Source organism: Ranitomeya variabilis, chromosome 2 (genome assembly GCF_051348905.1).
Source record: "Ranitomeya variabilis isolate aRanVar5 chromosome 2, aRanVar5.hap1, whole genome shotgun sequence".
Taxonomy (NCBI): domain Eukaryota; kingdom Metazoa; phylum Chordata; class Amphibia; order Anura; family Dendrobatidae; genus Ranitomeya; species Ranitomeya variabilis.
The window spans coordinates 276900421-276927789 of NC_135233.1; the positions used below are offsets into that span (position 1 = coordinate 276900421).

At 45.5% G+C, this 27369-nt stretch overlaps 2 protein-coding genes across 2 annotated transcripts in view; both read left to right on the forward strand.

Annotated features, from left to right (window-relative positions):
• FOXO4 (forkhead box O4) overlaps positions 1-27369 on the forward strand; it is a 291021-nt gene that overhangs the window by 147518 nt on the left and 116134 nt on the right. The window lies entirely within an intron of this gene.
• The window catches only part of IL2RG (interleukin 2 receptor subunit gamma), a 109617-nt gene continuing 102396 nt past the window's right edge, over positions 20149-27369 (forward strand). Inside the window, exon 1 of the mRNA XM_077284985.1 lies at positions 20149-20438. Coding sequence (XP_077141100.1) covers positions 20300-20438 — 139 coding nt within the window. The 5' untranslated portion in view covers positions 20149-20299. The remainder of the gene's footprint in view (positions 20439-27369) is intronic.

Here is a 27369-nt window from a genome sequence, read left to right on the forward strand (position 1 = left end):
ACTTGTAATTAATCTGCCGGCCGGCAGATTCGGCGGGCGCACTGAGCATGCACCCGCCATTTTGGAAGATGGCGGCGCCCAGCGAGGAGATGGACCAACACCGGGAGCCTCGGTAAGTATAAGGGGGGGAGATCGGGGCACGGGGGGGCGTCGGAGCACCGGGGGGTGACATAGGAGCGGGGGGGGAGCGGGCAGGAGGACGGGGGAGCGGAGCACAGGACGGAGGGGACCGGACCCCATAACGGAGCACTGGGGGGGCGATCGGTGGGGTGGGGGGGGGTCACTTCAGGTTTTCCAGCCATGGCCGATGATATTGCAGCATCAGCCATGGCTGGATTGTAATATTTCACCAGTTTTTTAGGTGAAATATTACAAATCGCTCTGATTGGCAGTTTCACTTTCAACAGCCAATCAGAGCGATCGTAGCCACGGGGGGGTGAAGCCACCCCCCCTGGGCTGAAGTACAACTCCCCCTCTCCGTGCAGATCGGGTAAAATAGGAGTTAACCCCTTCACCCGATCTGCAGGGACGCGATCATTCCATGACGCCACATAGGCGTCATGGGTCGGATTGGCACGGGTTTTCATGACGCCTACGTGGCGTCATGGGTCGGGAAGGGGTTAAACAATACAAGTCACAACTGGTACAGGAGGAGAGAGGACCCTGCCCGCGAGGGCTCACAATCTACAAGGGATGGGTGAGAACTCAGTAGGCGAGGATAGAGCTGGTCGTGCAGCAGTTTGGTCGATCGGTGGTTACTGCAGGTTGTAGGCTTGTCGGAAGAGGTAGGTCTTCAGGTTCTTTTTGAAGGTTTCAATGGGAGGCGAGAGTCTGAAATGTTTTGGCAGAGGGTTGCAGAGTAGGGGTGATGCGCGAGAGAAATCTTGTATTTGATTGTGGGAAGAGGAGATAAGAGGGGAGTAGAGAAGGAGACCTTGTGAGGATCGGAGGTTCCGTGTAGGTAAGTACCGGGAGACCAGGTCACAGATGTATGAAGGAGACAGGTTGTGGATGGCTTTGTATGTCATGGTTAGGGTTTTGTACTGGAGTCTCTGGGCAATGGGGAGCCAGTGAAGGGATTGACAGAGGAGAGACGCCGGGGAATAGCGGGGGACAGGTGGATTAGTCAGGCAGCAGAGCTTAGAATAGATTGGAGGGGTGCGAGAGTGTTCGAGGGGAGGCCACAGAGTAGAAGGTTGCAGTAGTCAAGGCAAGGGATGATGAGGGCATGGACTAGGGTTTTTGCAGATTCTTGGTTGAGGAATGTACGGATCCGTGAAATATTTTTGAGTTGAAGTTGGCAGGAAGTGGAAAGGGCTTGGATATCTGGTTTGAAGGAGAGATCAGTGTCAAGGATTACCCCGAGGCAGCGAGCTTGTGGGACTGGGGCGAGTGGGCAGCCATTTACTGTAAAGGATAGGTTCGTTGGGGAGGTCGCGTGAGATGGGGGAAAGATGATGAATTCTGTTTTGTCCATGTTAAGTTTCAGAAATCTAGCGGAGAAGAAGGATGAAATAGTGGACAGACATTGAGGGATTCTGGTTAGTAGGGAGGTAATATCTGGTACAGAGATGTAGATCTGTGTGTCATCAGCATAGAGGTGATACTGAAAGCCGTGAGATTCTATGAGCTGTCCCAGGCCAAAGGTGTAAATGGAGAAGAGCAGTGGCCCTAGGACAGAACCTGGCGGAACTCCGACAGATAGGGGGTGAGGTGAGGAGGTGGTGTGTGAGTGGGAGATGCTAAATGTCCGGTCTGTTAGGTATGACGAGATCCAGGATAGGGCCAAGTCTGTAATGCCAAGGGATGAGAGGGTCTGTAGTAATAGGGAATGGTCCACTGTGTCAAAGGCAGAGGACAGGTCCAGGAGGAGGACAGAGTAGCGTCGCTTGCTCTTGGCGGTTAATAGGTCATTGGTGACTTTAGTTAGGGCAGTTTCAGTGGAGTGGTGTGACCGGAAGCCAGATTGTAAGCGGTCGAAGAGGGAGCAAGAAGAGAGATGGGAGGACAGTTCAAGATAGAAGTGTTGTTCCAGTAGTTTGGAGGCATAGGGGAGAAGTGATATAGGGCGATAGCTAGATACAGAGGATGGGTCAAGAGAGGGCTTTTTGAGGATAGAAGTGATTGAGGTGAAGCGATGACCGGGGGACCACCACGGTGCAGGAAGACTACTGTACACAAGATGAGGTGCAAACAACAAAGGGTAGATTTATTGGAAGGCAAGGGATGAAGTGAATGAGGAAGATGCAAACAGGGGTATACAATGGCAAAAGACAATTTACAAGAGTTATAAATGTTATCTTTCCCGTAAAATAGCACGGTGCTCCAACTATTACAGACTCAAAATATGTCTAACCAGCAAATATAAACAATAAACAGGTGATGATGCTACTCTACATATAACCTCCCTGGCCTTTACTAAGCAGGCAACACGGCTCCCGTGTACTGACTATTGAAGCCTACACTAGGCCCTAACAGGTGCACCAAACAGGAACAAACTCATGGTGATGTTGGAGAATCAGCTCCAGTCCCAGGGGGGCCCCCAGCAGTCTAATATGGTGGTGCACATGGCTTTCTGTCAGCTCTGTGAAGCGTGGTCTTCTCCTTGCTTCTGGATCCTAGGGATGCTCCTGGAAACTGTTAATCCCTTTCTCTGTATCTTCGTGGCTCTCTTGCAGCTATATCAGGACACAGTTCTTCTCTTTTTCAGCTATCAGCACAAAAAGTCTTCTCTGCAGCAGCCTCAGCTCACACACGCTGCTCCAGCTCCACACCTGCACTCTGCCAGACTAGTTCATCACACCAACTATTGCAGGGGAGAAGCAGAACATTCCATCACGCCAGGCAAGGGGGTGCAGCCTCTTAAAGTGACAGCGTGTTCCTTACTGTCCATAACAGCACCACCCTCTTACATGCCTCCCTTCTTAATGATGGTCGTCCTCGGCCATCACAGCATCAGGGTCAAAGTGTAATGGAGGAACGTTCAATGAGGAAACAGCACCTATAGAGGAGGCAATAAAGTTGCAAAAACAAACAGAGCACACTGTTCTACATATCGGACTGGTGGAAACCCTGCATTAGTCCTCTGGGATCTCCGAAGCTCTTGGCTGTCAGGCAAGGCTTAACTGTCTTCCAGAGGAACACTTGTTGCAGGAGAGATTGTGAGCTCTTGTCTGGTCTCGTCCTCGCATGGCGGTACTGGTACATCCATGGGATTACTGTCTCTGTGCGGCTGAGGACCCCCTACTGTGTCAGGGACGGTCCACCACTCATCATCGATATCACCATCAGGCATGGCAGATCCAGGAAGTGGAGTAGCGCCTTCGGGCGACAATGGCGTAGAACAGACCTCAGACCGGCAAGGCCGCAGCATATTTCTGAGAAGTACTCTAGGGGCGGATGCCCCAGTCTCAGTCTGTACCTTGTAGACAGGGCCGTTAGCATACACTCGCTCGATAACTTTGTACGGCTGTACTTCCCATTTCTCACTTAGTTTTCCCTTGGGGCGTTTCTCTCTGACTAATACTCGGTCTCCAGGTTGGAGGGGTAACTCTTGAGTTCTTTTTCTTGCAGCTGCTGACCCACCAACTGCCGTATCGTTTGCAATCGTTGCCGATGCTCTTTCACCCATGAGGTGACAGTTCGCTCCATCTGCTCCTTTGGCTGTTCCAAATTCAGCTCAATGATCTCTCGTCCAGCTCTTCCAAACAAGAGTAGATAGGGGGTATAACTCATGGTGGAGTGGACCCGATTGTTGTAGGTCCAGACCAATTCCGGCAGATAGTCTGGCCAACATGCCTTCTTATCCTCCTCTAACATTCTCAGCATTTGAAGTAAGGTTCGGTTGAAGCGTTCACAAGCTCCGTTGCCTTGAGGGTGGTAAGGGGTGGTCCGGGACTGCTTGATGCCATACATACGATACAATTCTTCCATCACCTTGCCTTGGAAACATGCGCCTTGGTCGGAGTGGATGCGCTTTGGGCACCCATACACCCGGATGAAGTCTTGACAGATGGCTCGCGCCGCCGATTCCGCAGTATGATCTCTAGTCAAAGTGACTACTGCGAACTTAGAGAAATGATCGGTCATCACCAAACAGTATTGCAGCCCCCGGGCCGAGTGTCCCACGAGGAGATAGTCGATCATCAAGACTTCTAGCGGTTCCTTAGTTTGTATGGTTTGGATGGGTGTCCTCTGTTCGGTACTCTTAATGAGGTCACATATTCGACATTGCCGGCAAACCTCTTCCACCACAAACTCCAACCGGGGGCAACGAGGGCTGTAACCATTTGTAGGTCTTTGTGGGGCCGAAGTGTGCTCCCAATCGTGGGCTTCTTTAGCTACTTCTTGAGCCATTCTTCCTGGGATGACCACTTGCCACCTTACTTCCATATCTTTTGGCTGTTGCCTCTTACGATATAGCACTGACTCTCGCACTTCCAGTCTATCCCACTGGTGTAACACACTCCTCATTTCAGAGTCCAGATCATCTCTCTCTTGTTTGCCAGGCTTCCGCTTTTGAGTTACCCACCATTTCATCTGTCTCAGCCCTTCGTGTTCATCCTGAACGTGTCCCCATTCCTCATTGGTTCTCCCCAGGGACCGGGGTAATGTGCAGGCCTCCCTTCTTGACTGGGCCGCAACCATTGGGGGCTTAAACTTACAAAAGTCTGGGGTTTCTTCCTCTTCGAGTTGCTCATCAAGTTCTCCCACTGGAGTCTCCACAGTCACTCTTGACAGCCCATCAGCATTTGCGTTTTCGGTGGCAGAGCGATAACGGATGGTAAAGTCGAACTTGGCTAGGCGAGCCACCCACCGTTGTTCCAAGGCCCCCGATTTAGCATTCTCAAGGTGGGACAGGGAATTATTGTCTGTTCGAACTTGAACCTTGGTACCTGTCAGGAAGCCTGCAAACTTTTCTGTCATGGCCCACACCAGGGCCAGTAGCTCTAACCGGAAGAAGCTGTAATTGTGAGGGTTTCTTTTGCTGTCTCGCAGGGACCTGCTAGCATACCCGATGACTCTCTCATCTCCATCCTGTATCTGAGAAAGTACTGCACCGAGTCCATGAAGGCTACCATCTGTGTACAACAGGAATGGTTGATCGAAGTCTGCGTAGGCCAAAATCGGAGCTGAGGTAAGGGCATTCTTTATAGCCTGGAAGGCCTCGTCTTGTCCCTGTGCCCAGGGGATGTGCTGGGTCTTCGGCACTCTAGCGGTCCCCCTCGACAACTCATTAAAAGGACCCGCCACCTTCGCGAAGTCTTTAACAAACCGGCGGTAGTACCCAGCGAGTCCCAGGAAGGCCTGGAGTTCTCTCACTGTTCGAGGGACTGGCCACTTCTGGATAGCAGCCACTTTTTCTGGCGAGGGTAGAACTCCATCTTGTGACACTATGTGGCCCAGGTACTCGATCTCTCTCTTGAAGAGGTGGCACTTCTTTGGCTTCACCTTCAGGTTATGAGCCCGCAGTCTTCCAAGTACCTGTCCAAGCCAGGCAAGGTGTTCTTCGAATGAGGCCGAAAACACAATGATGTCATCCAGATAGATCAGGGTAGCCTCAAAATTTAAGTCTCCCAAACACTTTTCCATCAGCCGTTGAAATGTGCCTGGAGCATTGGAGAGCCCGAAGGGCATCCGGTTAAACTCGATCAGCCCCATAGGGAGGATGAAGGCGGTTTTCTCTTTGTCTTTCTCTGCCACGGCTACTTGCCAGTATCCACTTGCTAGGTCCAGGGTGGAGAAGTACTTGGCTTTCCCCAATGCTGTCAACGATTCCTCGATGCGGGGCAACGGATACGAGTCTCGAACAGTGCAGGTATTGAGTTTCCTGTAATCTACACAGAACCGGATGGTCCCATCCTTTTTCTTGACGAGCACCACCGGGGCTGCCCAAGGGCTCTGACTACTCTGCACCACTCCTGAATCCAGCATCTGCCTCAGTAATGTTTTCACCTCTTGATACATCTTGGGCGGGATCTGCCGGTATCGTTCTCGAATTGGACGAGCTTCCCCAGTCGGTATCTCATGTGTGATGGCTTCAGTACAGCCGAAATCTTCGGCGTGACGGGCGAATGCGGCCTGATTTTCCCACAGCGTAGTTTCTATTGCTTTCACACGCTCAGGGCCCAGAGCTTTCACATCCACTTCCATTTGATCAAGGATGACCCGTCCACTCCACTCTGGGGATGGCGTCTCTTCGTCCCCTGCAGCAACTGCTAGGGTCCACCCCGCACCTTCTTTCGGTGATAAAGACATCTCCTTCTGACTCACCACTTCACCCTTATGTAGGTACACCAGGGCCAGATCTGTCCCTCGTGGCAAGGTGACCTCCCCGGGGCCCACATTCAAAGCTCTTATGGGGACATGTCCTCGCTGGACCACAGCTATCGTACGAGCTATCATGACTTCTTGGTCCACTCCTCTGCCTACCACAGGCTGAACGACCACTTCCAACCCATCAAGGTTGCGGTGAGTCCCCACTGGAAGGTATACTATAGTTTCTCACTCAGGAGGTAGGATTACAGGTCCTTTGCCAGGGGCCCTGATGACCCCTACCGTCTGATAAGATGGCACACTCCTCTGCATCCCACAGACGCGGATCAATCATTGAAGGGCTTCTTGAGTAGGCTTAGGTGTAGTAGCCTTCTTCCAATATCCAGGTCCCCTTTTGGTAAACATAATCTGATTGAGTTCACGTAGGATATTCATTCCCAGTACTACAGGCACATCTTCCTTGATAGGCTCAGGGACTAGCAGGATCCCTTTTCTCCCAACTTCTTGCCCACAGATTCGAATATTCATCCACACGACCCCTGTGACCAGGATCGGTTGTTGGTTGGCAGCAAACAACCAGATCAATGTCTCTTTTTCTGGCTTGGCCAGGTCCTGGAAATGCTGCTTGAAATACGCTTCTGGCATCGTTGTCACTTGTGACCCGGTATCTATCAGGCAATCCATTAGAACTCCTTCGAATTCAGCACGTAGGATGGGGCTCTCAGCAATCAAGTGTTCGCTATGATATGGAGCGGCCTCTCTCCTCGCCTCCCCCGCAGAGTGCCGCACTACTGCGGCGGTTGGTAGTTTAACTGCGGCTTCCGCTGGCCTTGAGTATAGTTCCGACAGTCTCTGTTAAGGTGCCCCCGTCCTCCACATTCCCAGCATTGGATGCCTCCTCCTCACCGGGGGGGGGGGTACCTCGAGCCTGTCCTCTTGCCTCCGATGCCTGATGGGAGGGGGCTTGTTCCCACTGATCCCTTATCGGTCGGGCTGAAGAATGGTTGCATGAGTACGGTGGGTAAGACTGTTGTAGTTCCCCCACTTTTCGCTCCATCTGGGTCACTTTATCTTACACGTTGACAAGGGACCGCTGCAAGTCCTGCACCACCTGCACCAGCACCTCTTGATGGTTTGGGTCCCCTCTGGTATTGGCGCCCTGGACACGCATCACCCCAGACGCATAGCTCTCTTTTTTACTTCGGGCCACTGTTTCCACCAGGATTTGACGAAACGTAAGAGCCGGATCCGCCCGAACCCGTTCTGACAGTGCTCGCCTCAAGGATGTGCTGTATAGTCCCAGAATGAATTGCTCCCGGAGTATCCGTTCTTTAGAGCCCATGCCGCCAAATCCATCCGCCTCCTTTCTCTGCACCTCTGCTAACACTTCTTGCAGTGCTGTTGCATACTGAGAAATTCCTTCTTCCCGCTGCAGCCTAGAGAAAAATTTGGCGCGAAGGTGTCCGGCGCTAGCAGTCTCGCCATAGATCTCTTCCAGGAACTTCACTAGCTCCTTCAGGGTACTGCGGGTGAGTTCTGGTTGTACCATACGTTTTAAAGCAACAACCACACATTTTATAGAGTTAATAACACGATAATGTGGAAAAAGTGTCTGGACTATTCCAACCCATCATCAAAAATAGATACATACCACACAAAGATGATACCAAGGTCGTTCATTAATTTTTAGAAAAATACCAAAACTTTATTGTTTAAAATATAGTGTATGGGGGTACAGGATATGCATATGTAAAGTTGGTCACATCATAGAATGCAATACAAAAATGGCCACGCCAAGATACGATACCATCTATAAGAATTAACAAAAGTCAAATACAAATAAATCAAGTATAAGACACCACCCCTATAAAAGCATCCCCTTATGAGGTCAGCCAATGCTGTAATTAAGTATACTGGTATAACCACAATATTTTAAACGCTAGATGCTGGATGTTAGATTATACAGGTACATAGGTGAGCAGTCAAAATACCTAGGTATGCAGACTATTTAATGTATGAGCAACGGAATAAAGTAATGTCTACAGCTCACCCTTAGTAACCCTAATAGTTCAGCATAGTACTTTGCTATAACGATAAGTCGGAATATTTACCAGTAAGCAGGGGGGTAGGAGAGATGGACTAGTACCCAGCGCGTCCGCCCCGACGCGCGTTTCGGACCTTCCTTCTTCGGGGGGGAGTTCTGGTTGTAGGCAGACGTTTCTACGGACTTCTCCCTCTAGGGCAGTTAATGCAATGTCCACTTCGAGGTCTGGGCTGATGTTAAAAATCTTCAGGGTGCCTTGCAGCCGGGACACCCAGTCGGACAGTGGCATATTCTTGCCGTCAAACTTTGGTAGCACACTAAATATGGTGCCCATAGGGAGTGTCCTTGCAGGGGTTCCACCAATTCCCACAGCATTTCCATTAACATTAGCATTCCCGCCATTGCTGTCTGCTGCCTCCATCTTAGTGACAGTACCCTGCTCGCAGAGCCACTTGAAGCGATGACCGGGGGACCACCACGGTGCAGGAAGACTACTGTACACAAGATGAGGTGCAAACAACAAAGGGTAGATTTATTGGAAGGCAAGGGATGAAATGAATGAGGAAGATGCAAACAGGGGTATACAATGGCAAAAGACAATTTACTAGAGTTATAAACGTTATCTTTCCCATAAAAGAGCACGGTGCTCCAACTATTACAGACTCAAAATATGTCTAACCAGCAAATATAAACAATAAACAGGTGATGATGCTACTCTACATATAACCTCCCTGGCCTTTACTAAGCAGGCCACACTGCTCCCGTGTACTGACTATTGAAGCCTACACTAGGCCCTAACAGGTGCACCAAACAGGAACAAACTCACGGTGATGTTGGAGAATCAGCTCCAGTCCCAGGGGGGCCCCCAGCAGTCTAATATGGTGGTGCGCACGGCTTTCTGTCAGCTCTGTGAAGCATGGTCTTCTCCTTGCTTCTGGATCCTAGGGATGCTCCTGGAAACTGTTAATCCCTTTCTCTGTATCTTCGTGGCTCTCTTGCAGCTATATCAGGACACAGTTCTTCTCTTTTTCAGCTATCAGCACAAAAAGTCTTCTCTGCAGCAGCCTCAGCTCACACACGCTGCTCCAGCTCCACACCTGCACTCTGCCAGACTAGTTCATCACACCGACTATTGCAGGGGAGAAGCAGAACATTCCATCACGCCAGACAAGGGGGTGCAGCCTCTTAAAGTGACAGCATGTTCCTTACTGTCCATAACAGCACCACCCTCTTACAGAGGCATGTTTAAAGCTTGAGGGGAAAACACCAGTTGTTAGTGATAGGTTGAAGAGATGGATTAGTTTTGAGATGAAGACTGTGGAGAGGTTTGGGATGAAGTGGGATGGGATCGGGTCAAGTGCACAGGTGGTGAGATGGGACCTAGAGAGTAGAGTGGAGAGTCGATCTTCTGTAATGGTGGAGAAGTTGGTTTTGGAGGTGGAGGGCTGGGAAGTTGAGAGGAAGGCTCTGGGGGTTGTTGACCAAAACTGTCTCTGATGTTATCAATCTTATGCTTGAAAAATGAGGCAAAGTCTTCAGCTGAGATGAGTGGGGAGGGAGGAGGTGCTGGGGGACGGAGGAGAGAATTGAAGGTGTTGAATAACTGTTTAGGGTTGTGAGACAGGGAGATGAGAGATGAGAATCAGGTTTGTTTAGCTGTGGCGAGTGTGGCCTTGAAAGTAGTGAGGGACTGTTTGAATGCGATGAAGTGCTCGTTGGAGTGGGATCTTTTCCATCTCGGCTCAGCAGCCCTGGAAGCTCGCCTTAGCTGTGTGATTAGATGACATGATCATGCTGCTGATGGCAGTCAAAGATTCAACTGTACTCTTGCCTGAAAGAAGTGAGTACAATTGAATCCTGGAAGTCGTCGTGTTACACCTACACCGAGCTGTCTGTCAGCTTGACAGCAAGCTCAGAAAGCATCTGAATCCCACTTTGAGGGCAACAAAAGGTGGCAGACACCTTGAATCACGGCATCAAGCTGCCCAATAGCGAACCCCCTGCTAGCTGCACCCGCTGCAAATACCTTCCCTAGATAAACACCTGCGGTCTATAAAAAACAAAAGATGAGACAGTATAAGCAAAGAAAAATTGCAATTGGGAGGGTTAGGGGGTTTTTTAGATGTTTTTTTTTTTTACAAATATCAGAAATGTATTCTTGTAAATATTTAGTTATTTGGTTATTATTTTTGTGACTTTATAAAATGTCGCAATTGTTGAATCAGACAAAAACATCTCAAATCACTAGTTCATGCCCAGAAAGCAGAAAAAAAACAAAACAGGTGTACACATATGTATACGTATAGATACTTGTATACGTATATATCCAAAAAGGTACAAATATAATAATATATTGAGTGCAAGCAAAATAGGCACAAAACACACAAAACTATACAAAAAACAGGCACAAAGGCAATGATGACTCGAGGCCACATTGTATAGATAAATTGACTTTCTTCTATGAAATTAGAGTATATACTCGAGCATAATCAACCCGAGTATCAGCCGAGGCACCTAATTTTGCCACGGAAAACTGGGTAAGCTTATTGACTCGAGTATAAGCCGGGTATGCATTGTCCCTCATCCCTGTCCTGGTATGCGTGGCTCCCCCAACCCTGTCCTGGTATGCATGGCTCCCCTCATCCTGTCCTAGTATGCGTGGCTCCTCCCATCCTGTCCTGGTTTGCGTGGCTCCCCCTGTAGCTGTCCTCATATGCCTGGCTTCCCCTGTAGCTGTCCTCGTATGCGTGGCTTCCACCGTCGCTGTCCTGGTATGCGTGGCTCCCCCCCTCCCGTCCTTGTATGCATGCTTCCTATTACTAAAAAAAAAACCAAAACATCCTACTCACTCTCCAGCATGCCCTCGCAGCACCTCGTTCCGGTTTCCAGCAGTTTTTCCTGTGCTGAGCGATCATGTGTCCCCGCTCATTAAGGTAATGAATATTCCCTCCACGCCTATTGGAGTGGAGATGCATGCATATTCATTACCTTAATGAGCGGTGCCATGTGATCTCTCAGCACAGAAAGAACTGCTGGAAGCCGACACCAACGAGATGATGTGATGGCACGCTGGAGGATGAGTAGGATGTCTTCTGCACACTATGCGCACTATAAGAAAAATGAATATTAATTTCTCTTTAGCAGCGGCACAGGCTTTAGCCACAGCCACCAGCTCCTGCCTCTGTCACCCGCTGCAAAGTCGCTCCCCCTCCCCCACCAGCTTTCTGGGACAATGACTCGTGTATAAGCCGGGGAGGGCGTTTTTAGCCCCAAAAAAGTGCTGAAAACTCGGCTTATACACGAGTATATACGATAACTCCATATCGCTTTACAGACATTATCGGCACTGTCCCCATTGTGGTCACAATATAATTTCCGCAACCATATGCCTTTGGAGTTTGGGAGAAAGTCGGAGAACACACAGGCAAACACAGGGAGAACATACACACTCCTTGCTGCTGTTTTCCTTGGTTGAAAGTTAACCCAGGACCCAAGCGCTGCAAAGCTGCAGTGCTAATTACTGAGCCATCATGCTGCTCTACACGAGGACTATTAGTATTACGTCCTATGTCGAGGAGCGAAATGTGAGTCACTGTTTCCACAAAAATATCCTCCGCGGTATGTCCAAAGGGGAAATTCTCTGTAACTTACAATTACACTCTGCTTCATCTATAAACTTAATGATCTTTTCTAAGATCAGATTCATTGACTGTGTAATTGACAGTGACAAATTAGAAAAAAAACTATCTATATAGGGGAAGCATAGTGTGGAATTATGTAACTAATACTTTTCAACTGCCAAAAATTTGGGGAGGCCATAGGGGATCATAATGTGTGTAGTGATATCATACTATACTATCATACATATACCATACTATAATACCATACTATGTGTGGGTGGCCGTGGGGAGCATACTATATGGGGGGTGGCTGAGGCCATTATATTCCATGTAGGGCTGTGTGTATATGTTTGTTTCTTAATTTTATGGTGCACTATTACATTTTTGTGTAACTCTTGGGCCTTCTATACTGTATGTTGGGGGGAGTGACTCAGGCCATTATTATTATGTGGGGGAGGAGCTCAGAAGAAATTATTACTGTTTGCTCGGGGATTCAAGTGACATTATTAATGCATGGGTGGGCTCGGGTTATTATTAACTGTTAATTGGACACCCAAGACAATATAATAAATTATGGGAGAACTCAGTGTAATGTAATTATCAAAGGGGCACAAAGGAGACACTATTGCTTTCTAGTGCATTCACAGAGAGCATTAATATTTTCTAGGAGGCAATCTTAACATCTTGAGGGCACAAAGGGGCATTTTATTTTGCAAGGAGCACACTGGTGGGCACTATTATGTGGAGCACTAAAAGAAGGCATTATTATCATGCCACTCAGTAGGTGCAGTAATAGAGACATATATGGAAGCAACAGGCTCATTATTGGGGTATAAGTAGGATGAGGAGTTTTTGTAGGTTGGGAATAGAAGAGGACGGTGCTGGAAATGTAAGAAGTCAAATTTGACTTAGTTGTATACTCTGCAGACGAGTCGTGGCTGGAGAAATTGACACCCAAGATATTTTCAGACAACTTTATGACATCAAATAAAATAGGAATTTAGTTAGCTTAGTTGCAATGTCTCCATCCTCTCTAGCTCTATCCCACAAACTCTGGCCTTTCAAGCCTTTAAATATCGCATGGATAAATATAGTAATTATGGTGAGAACTTGAAGTATTATGTCTTACAAGTGACAGGATTTTTGCCTATCATAAAAAGAGAGTGATTCTATAAAAGTCAAATATTCCCATTTTCTTTAAAATTCATTGATGGCGTGAGAATACCATTTTTGGTGTTGATAATCATTTTCTCTATCATATATATATTGGTATGGCAGACACATCGATGACTTGCTCTTTTTTTGGGATAGCAAGGTATCTGCCATTCATGGAGTTCATTAATAATAAAGAATTTAATCTTCATTTTACATTCTCTGCGCATGACTCTGAATGATCGATTCTGGATTTGCCATTAAATGGGAAAATTGGACAAAGTATACTATTATCTATCGTAAATCACTTCTAGTCCATCTAATGTAGTGTATGTCATTGCATGTTCTGAATGTAATTTATTATACATTGGATGCACAACACATCCTCCTAAGAGAAGAATTTTAGAACATCTCGATGACAAATCATATAATAAACGCCGTTTCCAATGCTGCAAAATGTTTTACAGATGCTTATTATGGTAGAGTCAGCAGTTTATGGGCATTTGACAAAGAACGTCTGTTGTAGGGACACCAGAAAACCCCTCCTTAAACACGACATCCTCTCCCTCTGGATTAAATTTACGGAGAGCAATGATGCATTATTGTTAAATTAATGGCATGATTTTTTGTAGGGTCATTAACATGATTTTAGTATTATTTTTTAGATTATATTCCTGTATTTTAGCTGCATTTATGATTTTATTTTTAGCATGTTGGATTTTATCCAATGATTATTAATAAATAATAAAAGTTTTAATCTAGGTTCCTGACTTTCTGTGAAATTTGGAGTTCTACTGTGAGTACTCAAGCCAGCGGTCAACCTTATGCAGGGACTCTCAAACCAGGAGTGTGGTGAGCACCTGCTAAACTTCAGAAAATCCATGGTAGAGAGTTACTACCTCCAATTGTAAATAGGTTTTCTGTTGTAATACCTGTGGACAGATAACTTTCTCCAAAAGCAAAATCTCTGGATACTTGACATAACAAAATATGACTATTGTATAAAGCAGTCTTTAGGTCCTCCAGACAGTTACTGAAAAAAAAACAACATCTGGAAGGTCTTCTTTAAAACAGCTATTGCTAAAAAACCTATCCCTGACTTTCTTCACATAAGGGGTTCTGCAAAATGAAAGACTCAGGAGTATATTCTAAGGTTTCTAGTTCTTCAAACTCAAATCATAGGCAAGGTCCATCATAGATCTCTGATCCTGGATCATGTTAATTTTGAAAGAGATTCTGTACAGAGTTTACCTGATGTGTCCTAATTTTACTAGGAGATAATATTCACTCAACCATAGGACTATAGGATGCATATCTACATGTCCCCAGACTATTGAACGTTCTGCACATTGAAGTCTGTATTAAAACCAAGATTATAATATCCGCAGTTCGCTTTGCTTCCCTGTGCGATATTGTTAGCCCCTCTTATTTTTACCAGGATTGCTTCTGCAGTTTTGTCTGGTCTGAGAGAAATGGTATTAACTATATTTCCCTGTTTAGACAACTGGTTGATAAAGACAAATTTTGCAGAGATCCTCACAACTTATTATCTAGACACTTCGTCAATAGGATCATTTTTGGATTTATATTTTGTATTTTTTGACGACGAGCTCTCTTCAAACTAAAAAATTACACACCATCCTAGGTGATATAAAAAATATATGACAATTCATACCAATATCTTTTTGTCAGATATAATAATGGGTCTCATGACAACAGCCACTTCTTATTAGAGCCTATGCCTACAAATTTCTCCCCCTAAGCTAGGGGTATTTGGTCACTACGGAGGCATTGCTTATACTTAACCTTAGAGAGATGAGGACAGTACAGAGATCTCTGCTTCATTTCAGCCATCTATCCAAAGGTGAGCTGCCAGGATCTAGTAATGACAATGTAGTGACAATGTCCTATATTAATTGCCAGGACGGCACTTGATTCATAGCTTTTCTAATAGAAATGGAACCATTTCTTGAGCAGAAACCAACCTGCAGCAGCACTCAGCTGTGTACATCAGATGGAGATCCAATATTCTACTGGACTAAGTAGCAGTCAGTGCCTCTCGTAGGAATGGTCTCTGGATCAAAATAGTTTCTTCCAGATCATGAAGCATGGGGGCTATTGACAACTGCAAAAATGCAAAGAATGTGGTTTTCATCACTTTCAAGAATATGAAGATTCGCCGCTTCTACTCCCTCTTAAAAGGCAATCAGCCGTGTGCTCTGTATGTGTTCTCAATTCCATGTACCTTCCAGCTAGCTGATGTGTTTCCCACCAAGGATCCCAAAGAATTGAAGAAGATCAAACAGGAACACATCCAGTAATTGTTTTCAGTAAATGCTGGCCCAAGAGAGTCTGGTTTACTGCTCTAGTGATAATGCGAATGGGGATATATTGGAAGCTCCCAAGCCAATGTCTGTTCCTGGACTGACATCACTTAATTTCATGTAGGCTGACTGCTTCCTTCTAGCCAGGTTTGGAATATATGAGGTGGTCACTAGCACCCTTATACAATCAAGAGGTGCTACTACCTAATAGACACATCTAAGGATTAAAGGGAACCTATCACCCCGTTTTTTAAAGATTAGATAAAAATAGTGTGAAATAGGGGCAGAGCTGGGCTTTACATTAGTGCCTTTTTGGTGCCTTTACACCCCCGTTAGGCTGCCAAAATACCTTTGTGAAGTGGCCGTTTTGTCCTGTCACTCAAGTTGGTCAGGTCGGATGGGCGTGGTCACAGCGCTGTTTCTCCCCCAGATCAGGCTCATCATTATGTTGGTGGCGTAGTGGTGTGCGCATGTCCAAAGAGAAGATCAACTGCCCAGGAGATTCAAAACAGCGCGGTCTACGCTATTCGCCGTTTACCGGTGGGCGCGGCCATCTTTCCTGTGGCCGCGCGTGCGCAGATGGAGCGCTCTGCTGCCCGGGGCTTCAGGAAAATGGCCGCGGGATTCCGCGCGTGCGCAGATGGAGATCGCGGCGGCCATTTTCCTGAAGCCCCGGGCAGCAGAGCGCTCCATCTGCGCACGCGCAGCCACAGGAAAGATGGCCGCGCCCACCGGTAAACGGCGAATAGCGTAGACCGCGCTGTTTTGAATCTCCTGGGCAGTGGATCTTCTCTTTGGACATGCGCACACCACTACGCCACCAACGTAATGATGAGCCTGATCTGGGGGAGAAACAGCGCTGTGACCACGCCCATCCGACCTGACCAACTTGAGTGACAGGACAAAACGGCCACTTCACAAAGGTATTTCGGCAGCCTAACGGGGGTGTAAAGGCACCAAAAAGGCACTAATGTAAAGCCCAGCTCTGCCCCTATTTCACACTATTTTTATCTAATCTTTAAAAAACGGGGTGATAGGTTCCCTTTAAGAGAACTTTACCTAGTTAGGTGTAACAGAAACCAGGCGTCCACCCTATCTTAGACTCAGTCCAAAATATTCTAGCCTTCAAGAATGATGGGCTTTAAACTCAGTATCATTAAGGAATCACTTATACAGAGATTTATTAAGTAAATCCAGAAAATATGATTTATTGCTATGTACCAAGTTCCTACACAGGATCTTTGCCCTCTGCTATTTTATCTATCTCTTAAGGCTTGATTCCTGATAGTCATTGGCTAAGCGAGTTAGGGTGCTTTCACACTGCGTTTATCTCCACGTTTGTGGGTCCCGTTGGGGCTTGAGCCCATACCCACCTGCAAGATAGTATTCAGATGTATGCACCAACAATGAGAAGATAAGTGCAATGTGAAAGCACCTTTAGTGAAATACAGGTCTAAGCTTCCACTGGACTGCATCTGATTTCCTATAGTACCCGCCCTTTTTCAACATGAAACAACAAATTTTCACTTCCAGTCTGTTTCTCAGATCCTTCTTCCAATGGAGATGACACTTCACTGCCTTGACATGGGCACAGCCTTAAAGATTCATATACTGCAGATTCCACCAATGAAGGAAGTCAGAGTATATTTTTCTATAAGAAAAAAAACTTTACAAAATAATCAATTGTATTATTAATATTAGTTATTAGACATTTTCAACATAATGGGAAAAGCAACAGGAAAACCCATAAGAATAGGTTATGTTGCAAATTTACAAAAACTACAGCTTTTACTTAAAGGGAATCTGTCATGTTCAGAAGCACTATTTACCTGCAGATACAGGGTTAATCTGCAGGTAAATAGTGTTAAAATCAGGCCTTTCTGCTTTACTGGAACAGCAGCTACAGGGATAAAAAGTACTTATATTCTCCCTGCAGCCACTCGCTTTCAGTGATCGGGATGGTGCAGGGAGCTGTTACACTCACTACACTGTGAGAACAGGTATAATCACTGCCCAGCATTTTGATTGACAGCCAGCTTTGCACACAAACACAATGCACACAGAACAGACTGTTTATCAATGTGAAGGGAAGTGGATGCAGCTGCACTCAATATATAGTGAGCAGTGACTGTATCAGCCCCTTGCACCACCCATATGACTGAAAGTCAGTATTACAGAGAGAACATTACCGTATTTTTCGGCATATAAGACGCACAGTCCTATAAAACGCACCCCCAAATTTGGGGTGAAAAATGCAGAAAAAAAGATTTTTTTATAAGATGGGGTCCGTCTTATTGTCCGAATTTAAGATCTCTTACCTGAGGGCAGGCAGTGGCAGAGCAGGGTCACAGGAGGCATGGTGGTGGCAGAGGTGAGGTGATGCTGAGGTGCGGTGGGATGATCACACATAATGCCCCTATGGATCACACATAACGCCACTATCCATCACACATAACGCCCCTATGGATCACACATAATGCCACTATGGATCAAACATAATGCCACTATTGATCACACATAACACCAATATCCATCACACATAATGTCACTATCAATCACACATATTGCCACTATGGATCACACATAACACCACTTGAGTGCAGCCAACGTCTTGATTTTATAGAGATGCACTGATCAGAAATTAAAGTTTAAAAAGCATTTAAAAAAATCAGAAAACATTCGCCAGCTTTCCACGGCTCCAGAATGCCACGTCCAGTTCTGCAGTGATATGCCAATGTTGGGTACTCCACCGCTGACAACCCTTGTGCCTGGCTGGCGCAGTTGTCAGCCTGCTCCTTACTGTTGATGATGGGGATGGTGTGGAGACAGCACATTCTCCCGCACCCACCAGGGGGGAGATGAAGCCCCCTCAGCACACAGACTGCAGATGGGCAATGACAGGGAATGAGCCCAAACAACACATCCTTGTGTCATTCCCACCGGGCATGGGTGGCTCTCATGAAAGAGGGTTTTGTCTGCCACCCAGCTGTAACTGGCAGCTATGCCCCCTAGTCCTGCATGGACCCTCGGCCTGTGCCCTATGGCAGTGCCACCATGTCACACAGATGCCTCCGCATGCCGTACAATGCTGCAGCGTGGTGCTGGCCCGAGAATGCCACCTGCTCGGGGGCAGCCATGTGCAGCACACAGTGTACACAGGCCACGGAGGAGCAGAGCCGGCCTCAGCAATGCACATGCCTCCATTCTCAGGCACACCGTGCTGTGCCAGCTGCTGGGGCCCGGCGTCCTGCCACCTCCCCGGTCCCGGCCATGTCTGTGCGCCCTCCTACCCTACACAAAGGAGCCACGGGGGAACAATGGGACAATAACGGGCCACCTTCCCCCCGCCCGGCGTTCTGTACCTGCACTGGCCAGCAGCGCTGGTGAGTTACGGTATTTTCCGGTGGCGGCGGCCATCTTGCTGAGGCCGCGCGTGCGCAGATTCACTACTCTGCGTCCCAGGGCTTCAGGAAAATGGCCGCCGCGATCTCCATCTGCGCACGCGCGGCCTCCCGCGGCCATTTTCCTGAAGCCCTGGGATGCAGAGTAGTGAATCTGCGCACGCGCGGCCTCAGCAAGATGGCCGCCGCCACCGGAAAATACCGTAACTCACCAGCGCTGCTGCTCTCCATCAATACCGGGCCGCGGATTCACCTCAAATATGGATGGGACCTGCTCACGCCATACAGCTCACCGTGCCACATCATGCCCGCACCTCTGTCGCCGCCACAATGCCGGTAAGCCTGCGTTCCGCATATAAGACGCACCCCCCATTTTCCTCACAATTTTTTGGGGGAAAAAGTGCGTCTAATATGCCGAAAAATACGGTACTTAATTTTCTCACTATAGCCACTGTTCCAGTAAGGCAGCTTAACATGATTTTAATAAGACTTAAAGGGAATCTATCAACAGGTTTCTGCAATTTAATCTGAGAGCAGCATAATATAGGACAAGAGCGCCTGATTCCAGGGATGTGTTGCTTATTAGGCTGTGTGCTGTAGTTTCAATAAAAGCAATGTTTTATCAGTAGGAGATTATCACTAGAGAACTAGGTGTCTTGTGCAGGCCAGTCCTGTTAATCTGTGTAATCCCGCCAATGATTGGCAGATTGCTGACAGTGTACAAAGGAAGCTGCCAATCAGTGGTGTGGGCAGGGTTAGACACAGCTCCACATTCTGACCACTGCCACACCTACAGTAGAGAAAACAGGGATTCTATGAAAACTGCACCAAGCAGCCCAATAAGTGATACATCGCTGGAATCAGGCTTTCTTGCCCTATATTATGCTGCCCTCCGATTACATAGTTAAATACCTGCTGACAAATTCCATTTAATACACACATTTTTATATGTACAGACACTATAAAAGGGTAAATGCTCCTCAGTATATACTCCTTATTGTAAAATATGACTTTTTGGTATTCCTACAAAATTGGAGAAAATACATATTTTCTTAAATAAAAGGGACAGAATATTTTTTTCCGCCTTCCTTTTTGCCTTGAACCATTTTATTGCACGCTTACTGATGGTTGATTTTCTTTAGGCGCTTGTCCGTATTTTATTCATATAAGTAAATGCAATTAGAATTATAAGTCCAAACTTAATGTTTTAACTCAATCATCTCATGTGGTGATTCAGGTAGCACAAAAGCTTAAATAACAGGAAATGAGTCGAAGGGGTTTTTCATGTGGCAGGAAAAAGAAGAATAAGGAAACTGAAACGAATAAGATGTACAAACTCATGAGATCAAATGATAAGAAGGGCATTTGTACGCATTGACTTAAAGACAACTATCATACTAACTAGTTTGGATCCAGAGATTTATTTTCTACACATGAGCTAGAAGACCTTTACTAAGAAAGGACATATTGGTGGCAGATATAATGTCCTTAGACATGAAGTCCGCGAAGAAGCTCTATCCTGTATGTCATAGAATAAGTGCAGTAAGACTGGGACTGTCTATCTTCTGTATCATCATACTATCGGCCCCGAGCCGTGGCACTGACAGCAGAGATAAGCCAGGTAATTATGTGCAAATAAACTTAAATCCATGTTTTGCTCCTTCAGAACTTGGAAGCTCCTGAGGTTCAGAGCATTAAACCTTATTTTCCTATCCATAGCTTGCATTTAACATATTGTGTCTCATAACAAATTGCAGTTTCACAGCTTCTGGAAGAATATTATTAGTGGTGTTAGTTACATTTTACAACCAGTCATTATTGGAATGGTCTTAGAATTGAATTTTAACAAAATGGCTAATAAATATAACTGATCAATTGTGATTTATTAGCTGGGACTCCACTGATCTTGAGAACTGACTGTAGGGTTATAAAAAACCAGAACAATTGCACTAAGCTTTCAAGGAGAAGAAGGAACGTCAGCATTCACCCAGTCTGCAGGTAAATCAGTCCATTTTTATTTTCTTGACAATTTCATAAAGTGCCATAGTGCTAATATTGGACCTGTAGAAGCGCTATTGAAGCACGAAACGGTCATTGTCCTCCATGTCTCACGTTTTCTTCTGAAATCCCTGCACCTGCATTTGCAATATTAGCACTACCGCTCGTTAGGATATTGTCCAGGATGTTATGAAAATAAAAATGGACAAATGGACTGATTTACCTGCTGACTGGGTGAGTGCTGACATTCCTTCTTGTCCTCGAAAGCTTAATACAGGTTTTGGATCTTGCACCACCCTGAAAATTTCTATGTGTGAGGTTGTGAAATAGCTAAATGGGTCATTCAGACACTAAAAAAGGCCTTAGAAATTGGTGCCCGACATTCTTCTCGAACAATTGCATTAGATTGCAATCACACTTGATTTTCTCTTAGACCAGTTCAGGATTCTGTCCACATTCACATTATAGTCATGGTATACTGTATGTGGGTTTTATATATTGTCATGTATCTTAATATGCATTGTAATAGTTTGGTAAAATCACGTGAGATAAGTATTAAAGGGAATCAATCACCAGGTTTTTGCCACCTAATCTGAGAGACGGAGACCCCGATTCCAACAATATGTCACTTACTGGACAGCTTAGTGTAGTTTTCATAAAGTCACAGTTTTATCAGCAAGATATTTTCCCTAGTAAACATGTGGCCATGTAATCCTCCATGTTCATGAGCTTTGTATAACCCTGCCCCCATCACTGATTAGCAGCTTTCTGCCTATGCACAGTATGCACAGAAAGCTGCCAATGAGTGTTGTGGGCAGGGTTATGTAGCTCTCAGTAGGGTTGAGCGAAACGGGTCGATCATTTTCAAAAGTCGCCGACTTTTGGCTAAGTCGGCGTCTCATGAAACCCGATCCGACCCCTGTGCTTGTCGGCCATGCGGTACGCGACTTTCGCGCCAAAGTCGCGTTTCAATGACGCGAAAAGCGCCATTTCTCAGCCAATGAAGGTGAACGCAGAGTGTGGGCAGCGTGATGACATAGATCCTGGTCCCCACCATCTTAGAGAAGGGCATTGCAGTGATTGGCTTGCTGTCTGCGGCGTCACAGGGGCTATAAAGGGGCGTTCCCGCCGACCGCCATCTTACTGCTGCTGATCTGAGCTTAGGGACAGGTTGCTGCCGCTTCGTCAGAAGCAGGGAGAGCGTTAGGCAGGGTCCACTAACCACCAAACCGCTTGTGCTGCAGCGATTTCCACTGTCCAACACCACCTTCGGTGTGCAGGGACAGTGGAAGCTAAATTTTTTTTTTTTTCTCTCAGCGCTGTAGCTCATTGGGCTGCCCTAGAAGGCTCCGTGATAGCTGTATTGCTGTGTGTACGCCACTGTGGAAACCAACTGCTTTTTTCAAAGCACATATCCTCTTGTTCCTTCCTTTCTGCACAGCTATCTTTTTTGTTTGTCCACACTTTTTATTTAATTTGTGCATCAGTCCACTCCTATTGCTGCCTGCCATACCTGGCTTACATTACTGCAGGGAGATAGTAATTGTAGGACAGTTTTTTTTTTTTTTTTGTTTTTTTTTGTGGGAGATTAAGATTGGCATTTCTGCTACAGTGCCATCCCTGTGTGTGCCATCTCTCACTGAGTGGGCCATAGAAAGCCTATTTATTTTTTCCGTGATTTGTGTTCTAAAATCTACCTCAACACAAAAACACTACATCAATCAGTGGGAGAAAAATATTGGCCTCAGTCAGGGCTTGTGTGCCACTGCTGTGTGTGCTATCTCTCATTCAGTGGGCTATAGCAAGCCTATTTTTTTTTTTTTTTTTTTTTTTTTTTTAATATTATTTGGTTTCTAAAGTCTCCCTGAAAAAAAAAAAAAACCTAAAAAAACAGTGGGAGAGTAATATTGCCCTTTCAGCTTGTGTGCCAGTCTTGACTCCTGGGTGTGCCACCTCTCTCCCTCTCATTCAGTGGGCCATAGAAAGCCTATTTATTTTTTTTTTTTAATATTACTTGGTTTCTAATTCTCCCTGAAAAAAAAAAAAAAACCCTAAAAAAACAGTGGGAGAATAATATTGCCCTTTCAGCTTGTGTGCCAGTCTTGACTCCTGGGTGTGCCACCTCTCTCCCTCTCATTCAGTGGGCCATAGAAAGCCTATTTATTTATTTTTTTAAATATTATTGGGTTTCTAATTCTCCCTGAAAAAAAAAAAAAAAAACCTAAAAAAACAGTGGGAGAATAATATTGCCCTTTCAGCTTGTGTGCCAGTCTTGACTCCTGGGTGTGCCACCTCTCTCCCTTTCATTCAGTGGGCCATAGAAAGCCTATTTATTTTTTCCGTGATTTGTGTTCTAAATTCTACCTCAACACAAAAACACTACATCAATCAGTGGGAGAAAAATATTGGCCTCAGTCAGGGCTTGTGTGCCACTGCTGTGTGTGCTATCTCTCATTCAGTGGGCTATAGCAAGCCTATTTTTTTTTTTTTTTTTTTTTAATATTATTTGGTTTCTAAAGTCTCCCTGAAAAAAAAAAAAAACCTAAAAAAACAGTGGGAGAGTAATATTGCCCTTTCAGCTTGTGTGCCAGTCTTGACTCCTGGGTGTGCCACCTCTCTCCCTCTCATTCAGTGGGCCATAGAAAGCCTATTTATTTTTTTTTTTTAATATTATTTGGTTTCTAATTCTCCCTGAAAAAAAAAAAAAAAACCTAAAAAAACAGTGGGAGAATAATATTGCCCTTTCAGCTTGTGTGCCAGTCTTGACTCCTGGGTGTGCCACCTCTCTCCCTCTCATTCAGTGGGCCATAGAAAGCCTATTTATTTTTTTTTTTAAATATTATTGGGTTTCTAAAGTCTCCCTGAAAAAACAAAAAATACATAAAAAAACAGTGGGAGAGTAATATTGCCCTTTCAGCTTGTGTGCCAGTCTTGACTCCTGGGTGTGCCACCTCTCTCCCTTTCATTCAGTGGGCCATAGAAAGCCTATTTATTTTTTCCGTGATTTGTGTTCTAAATTCTACCTCAACACAAAAACACTACATCAATCAGTGGGAGAAAAATATTGGCCTCAGTCAGGGCTTGTGTGCCACTGCTGTGTGTGCTATCTCTCATTCAGTGGGCTATAGCAAGCCTATTTTTTTTTTTTTTTTTTTTTTTTAATATTATTTGGTTTCTAAAGTCTCCCTGAAAAAAAAACAAAACCTAAAAAAACAGTGGGAGAGTAATATTGCCCTTTCAGCTTGTGTGCCAGTCTTGACTCCTGGGTGTGCCACCTCTCTCCCTCTCATTCAGTGGGCCATAGAAAGCCTATTTATTTTTTTTTTTTAATATTATTTGGTTTCTAATTCTCCCTGAAAAAAAAAAAAAAACCCTAAAAAAACAGTGGGAGAATAATATTGCCCTTTCAGCTTGTGTGCCAGTCTTGACTCCTGGGTGTGCCACCTCTCTCCCTCTCATTCAGTGGGCCATAGAAAGCCTATTTATTTTTTTTTTTAAATATTATTGGGTTTCTAAAGTCTCCCTGAAAAAAAAAAAATACATAAAAAAACAGTGGGAGAGTAATATTGCCCTTTCAGCTTGTGTGCCAGTCTTGACTCCTGGGTGTGCCACCTCTCTCCCTTTCATTCAGTGGGCCATAGAAAGCCTATTTATTTTTTCCGTGATTTGTGTTCTAAATTCTACCTCAACACAAAAACACTACATCAATCAGTGGGAGAAAAATATTGGCCTCAGTCAGGGCTTGTGTGCCACTGCTGTGTGTGCTATCTCTCATTCAGTGGGCTATAGCAAGCCTATTTTTTTTTTTTTTTTTTTTAATATTATTTGGTTTCTAAAGTCTCCCTGAAAAAAAAAAAAAACCTAAAAAAACAGTGGGAGAGTAATATTGCCCTTTCAGCTTGTGTGCCAGTCTTGACTCCTGGGTGTGCCACCTCTCTCCCTCTCATTCAGTGGGCCATAGAAAGCCTATTTTTTTTTTTTTTTAAATATTATTGGGTTTCTAATTCTCCCTGAAAAAAAAAAAAAAAACCTAAAAAAACAGTGGGAGAATAATATTGCCCTTTCAGCTTGTGTGCCAGTCTTGACTCCTGGGTGTGCCACCTCTCTCCCTCTCATTCAGTGGGCCATAGAAAGCCTATTTATTTTTTTTTTTAAATATTATTGGGTTTCTAAAGTCTCCCTGAAAAAACAAAAAATACATAAAAAAACAGTGGGAGAGTAATATTGCCCTTTCAGCTTGTGTGCCAGTCTTGACTCCTGGGTGTGCCACCTCTCTCCCTTTCATTCAGTGGGCCATAGAAAGCCTATTTATTTTTTCCGTGATTTGTGTTCTAAATTCTACCTCAACACAAAAACACTACATCAATCAGTGGGAGAAAAATATTGGCCTCAGTCAGGGCTTGTGTGCCACTGCTGTGTGTGCTATCTCTCATTCAGTGGGCTATAGCAAGCCTATTTTTTTTTTTTTTTTTTTTTTTTTAATATTATTTGGTTTCTAAAGTCTCCCTGAAAAAAAAAAAAACCTAAAAAAACAGTGGGAGAGTAATATTGCCCTTTCAGCTTGTGTGCCAGTCTTGACTCCTGGGTGTGCCACCTCTCTCCCTCTCATTCAGTGGGCCATAGAAAGCCTATTTTTTTTTTTTTTTAATATTATTTGGTTTCTAATTCTCCCTGAAAAAAAAAAAAAAACCTAAAAAAACAGTGGGAGAGTAATATTGCCCTTTCAGCTTGTGTGCCAGTCTTGACTCCTGGGTGTGCCACCTCTCTCCCTTTCATTCAGTGGGCCATAGAAAGCCTATTTATTTATTTTTTTAAATATTATTTGGTTTCTAAAGTCTCCCTGAAAAAAACAAAAAAAACATAAAAAACAGTGGGAGAGTAATATTGCCCTTTCAGCTTGTGCGCCAGTCTTGACTCCTGGTTGTGCCACCTCTCTCTCTCTAATTGTGGGCCATAGAAAGCCTTTTTTTTTTTTTTTTTTTAATATTATTTGGTTTCTAAAGTCTCCCTGAGAAAAAAAAAAAAATAAATTAGGTGGGAGATTAATATTGACATTAGTGCTTGAGTGACAGTCCTGCGTGTGTGTCATCTCTGTGATTTTGTGCCACAGAAAACAGAGTGTGTAACATTGTGCCTGATTTTCCTTGTGGTCTCACCAACCTGTTAAGGGATATTGAAATCATACTGAAGTTATAGCTCACCGTGTAAGTTGTTTGACAGCAACAAATAAAGTTACTTTGGTTAAGATTTTAAAACAATGAGGAAGTCTGGTGCAAGAGGTCGTCGTGGGCGTTCATTGTCAGCTGGTAATGATGGTAGTGGTAGTGGAGCATCAGGTGGTCGTGGGGATAAAAATATTCCACCTAAGTCTGGAGCTGTGGAGCCAGTTTCGTCGTCAGGCTACACAAGGCCTCGAACGCTCTCTTTTCTGGGAGTAGGAAAACCGCTTTTAAAGGCGGAGCAGCAACAGCAAGTTTTGGCTTACATTGCAGACTCAGCCTCTAGCTCTCTTGCCTCCTCTTCCGAAACTGGTAAATGTAAAAGCAGCGCGTCGCTTGTGGATGTTCACGGTCAGGGACAAGTCGCTTCCTTGTCCTCCTCAGCAAAAACTACAACAAGAGAGAAGGATGCAGCAGGCGACACAACGGGTCACTCCATGGAGCTCTTTACACATACCGTCCCTGGCTTAGAAAGTGAAACATTTAACAGGCCATGCCCATTACAAGTATATTCTGACATGGAGTGCACTGATGCACAGCCACAGCCAGAGTACTATGCTGCTCCTTTGACTCAGACCACCACATTGCCCTCTCAGGGTACAGATCCACAATCAGACCCTGATGAGACTATGTTGCCCCGCCACGAACGCTATACCACCGACCGACACAGTGACACAGACGAAGTTGCACACGAGCTCGAAGAGGAGGTAATAGATGACCCAGTTATTGACCCCGATTGGCAGCCATTGGGGGAACAGGGTGCAGGCGGCAGTAGTTCAGAAGCGGAGGTGGAGGAGGGGCCGCAGCAGGCATCAACATCGCAACAGGTTCCATCTGCCGGGCCCGTATCTGGACCAAAACGCGTGTCAAAGCCAAAACCTGTTGGAGCACAGCGTTGCCATCCGGTTAAAGCTCAGTCTGCAATCCCTGAAAAGGGATCCGAGTCTAGGAAGAGTGCAGTCTGGCATTTTTTTAAACAACATCCAACTGATCAGCGCAAAGTCATCTGTCAAAAATGTTCAACTAGCTTAAGCAGAGGTCAGAATCTGAAAAGTCTAAATACTAGTTGCATGCATAGACACTTAACCACCATGCATTTTCAAGCCTGGACTAACTACCAAACGTCCCTCAAGGTTGTAGCACCCTCGGCCAATGAAGCTAGTCAGCAACGCAACATCCCTTCCGTCACTGTAAGGCCACCATTTTCCGCACCACCGGCAGTATCTGTGCAGGTTTCTTTGCCAGCCAAAAGCAGTCAGGGTCAGGGAATCACCAGTTTTGTAGGAGGAAATATTGCATCTAGGGCACCGGCGGAAACAATACCGTCTCCAACCG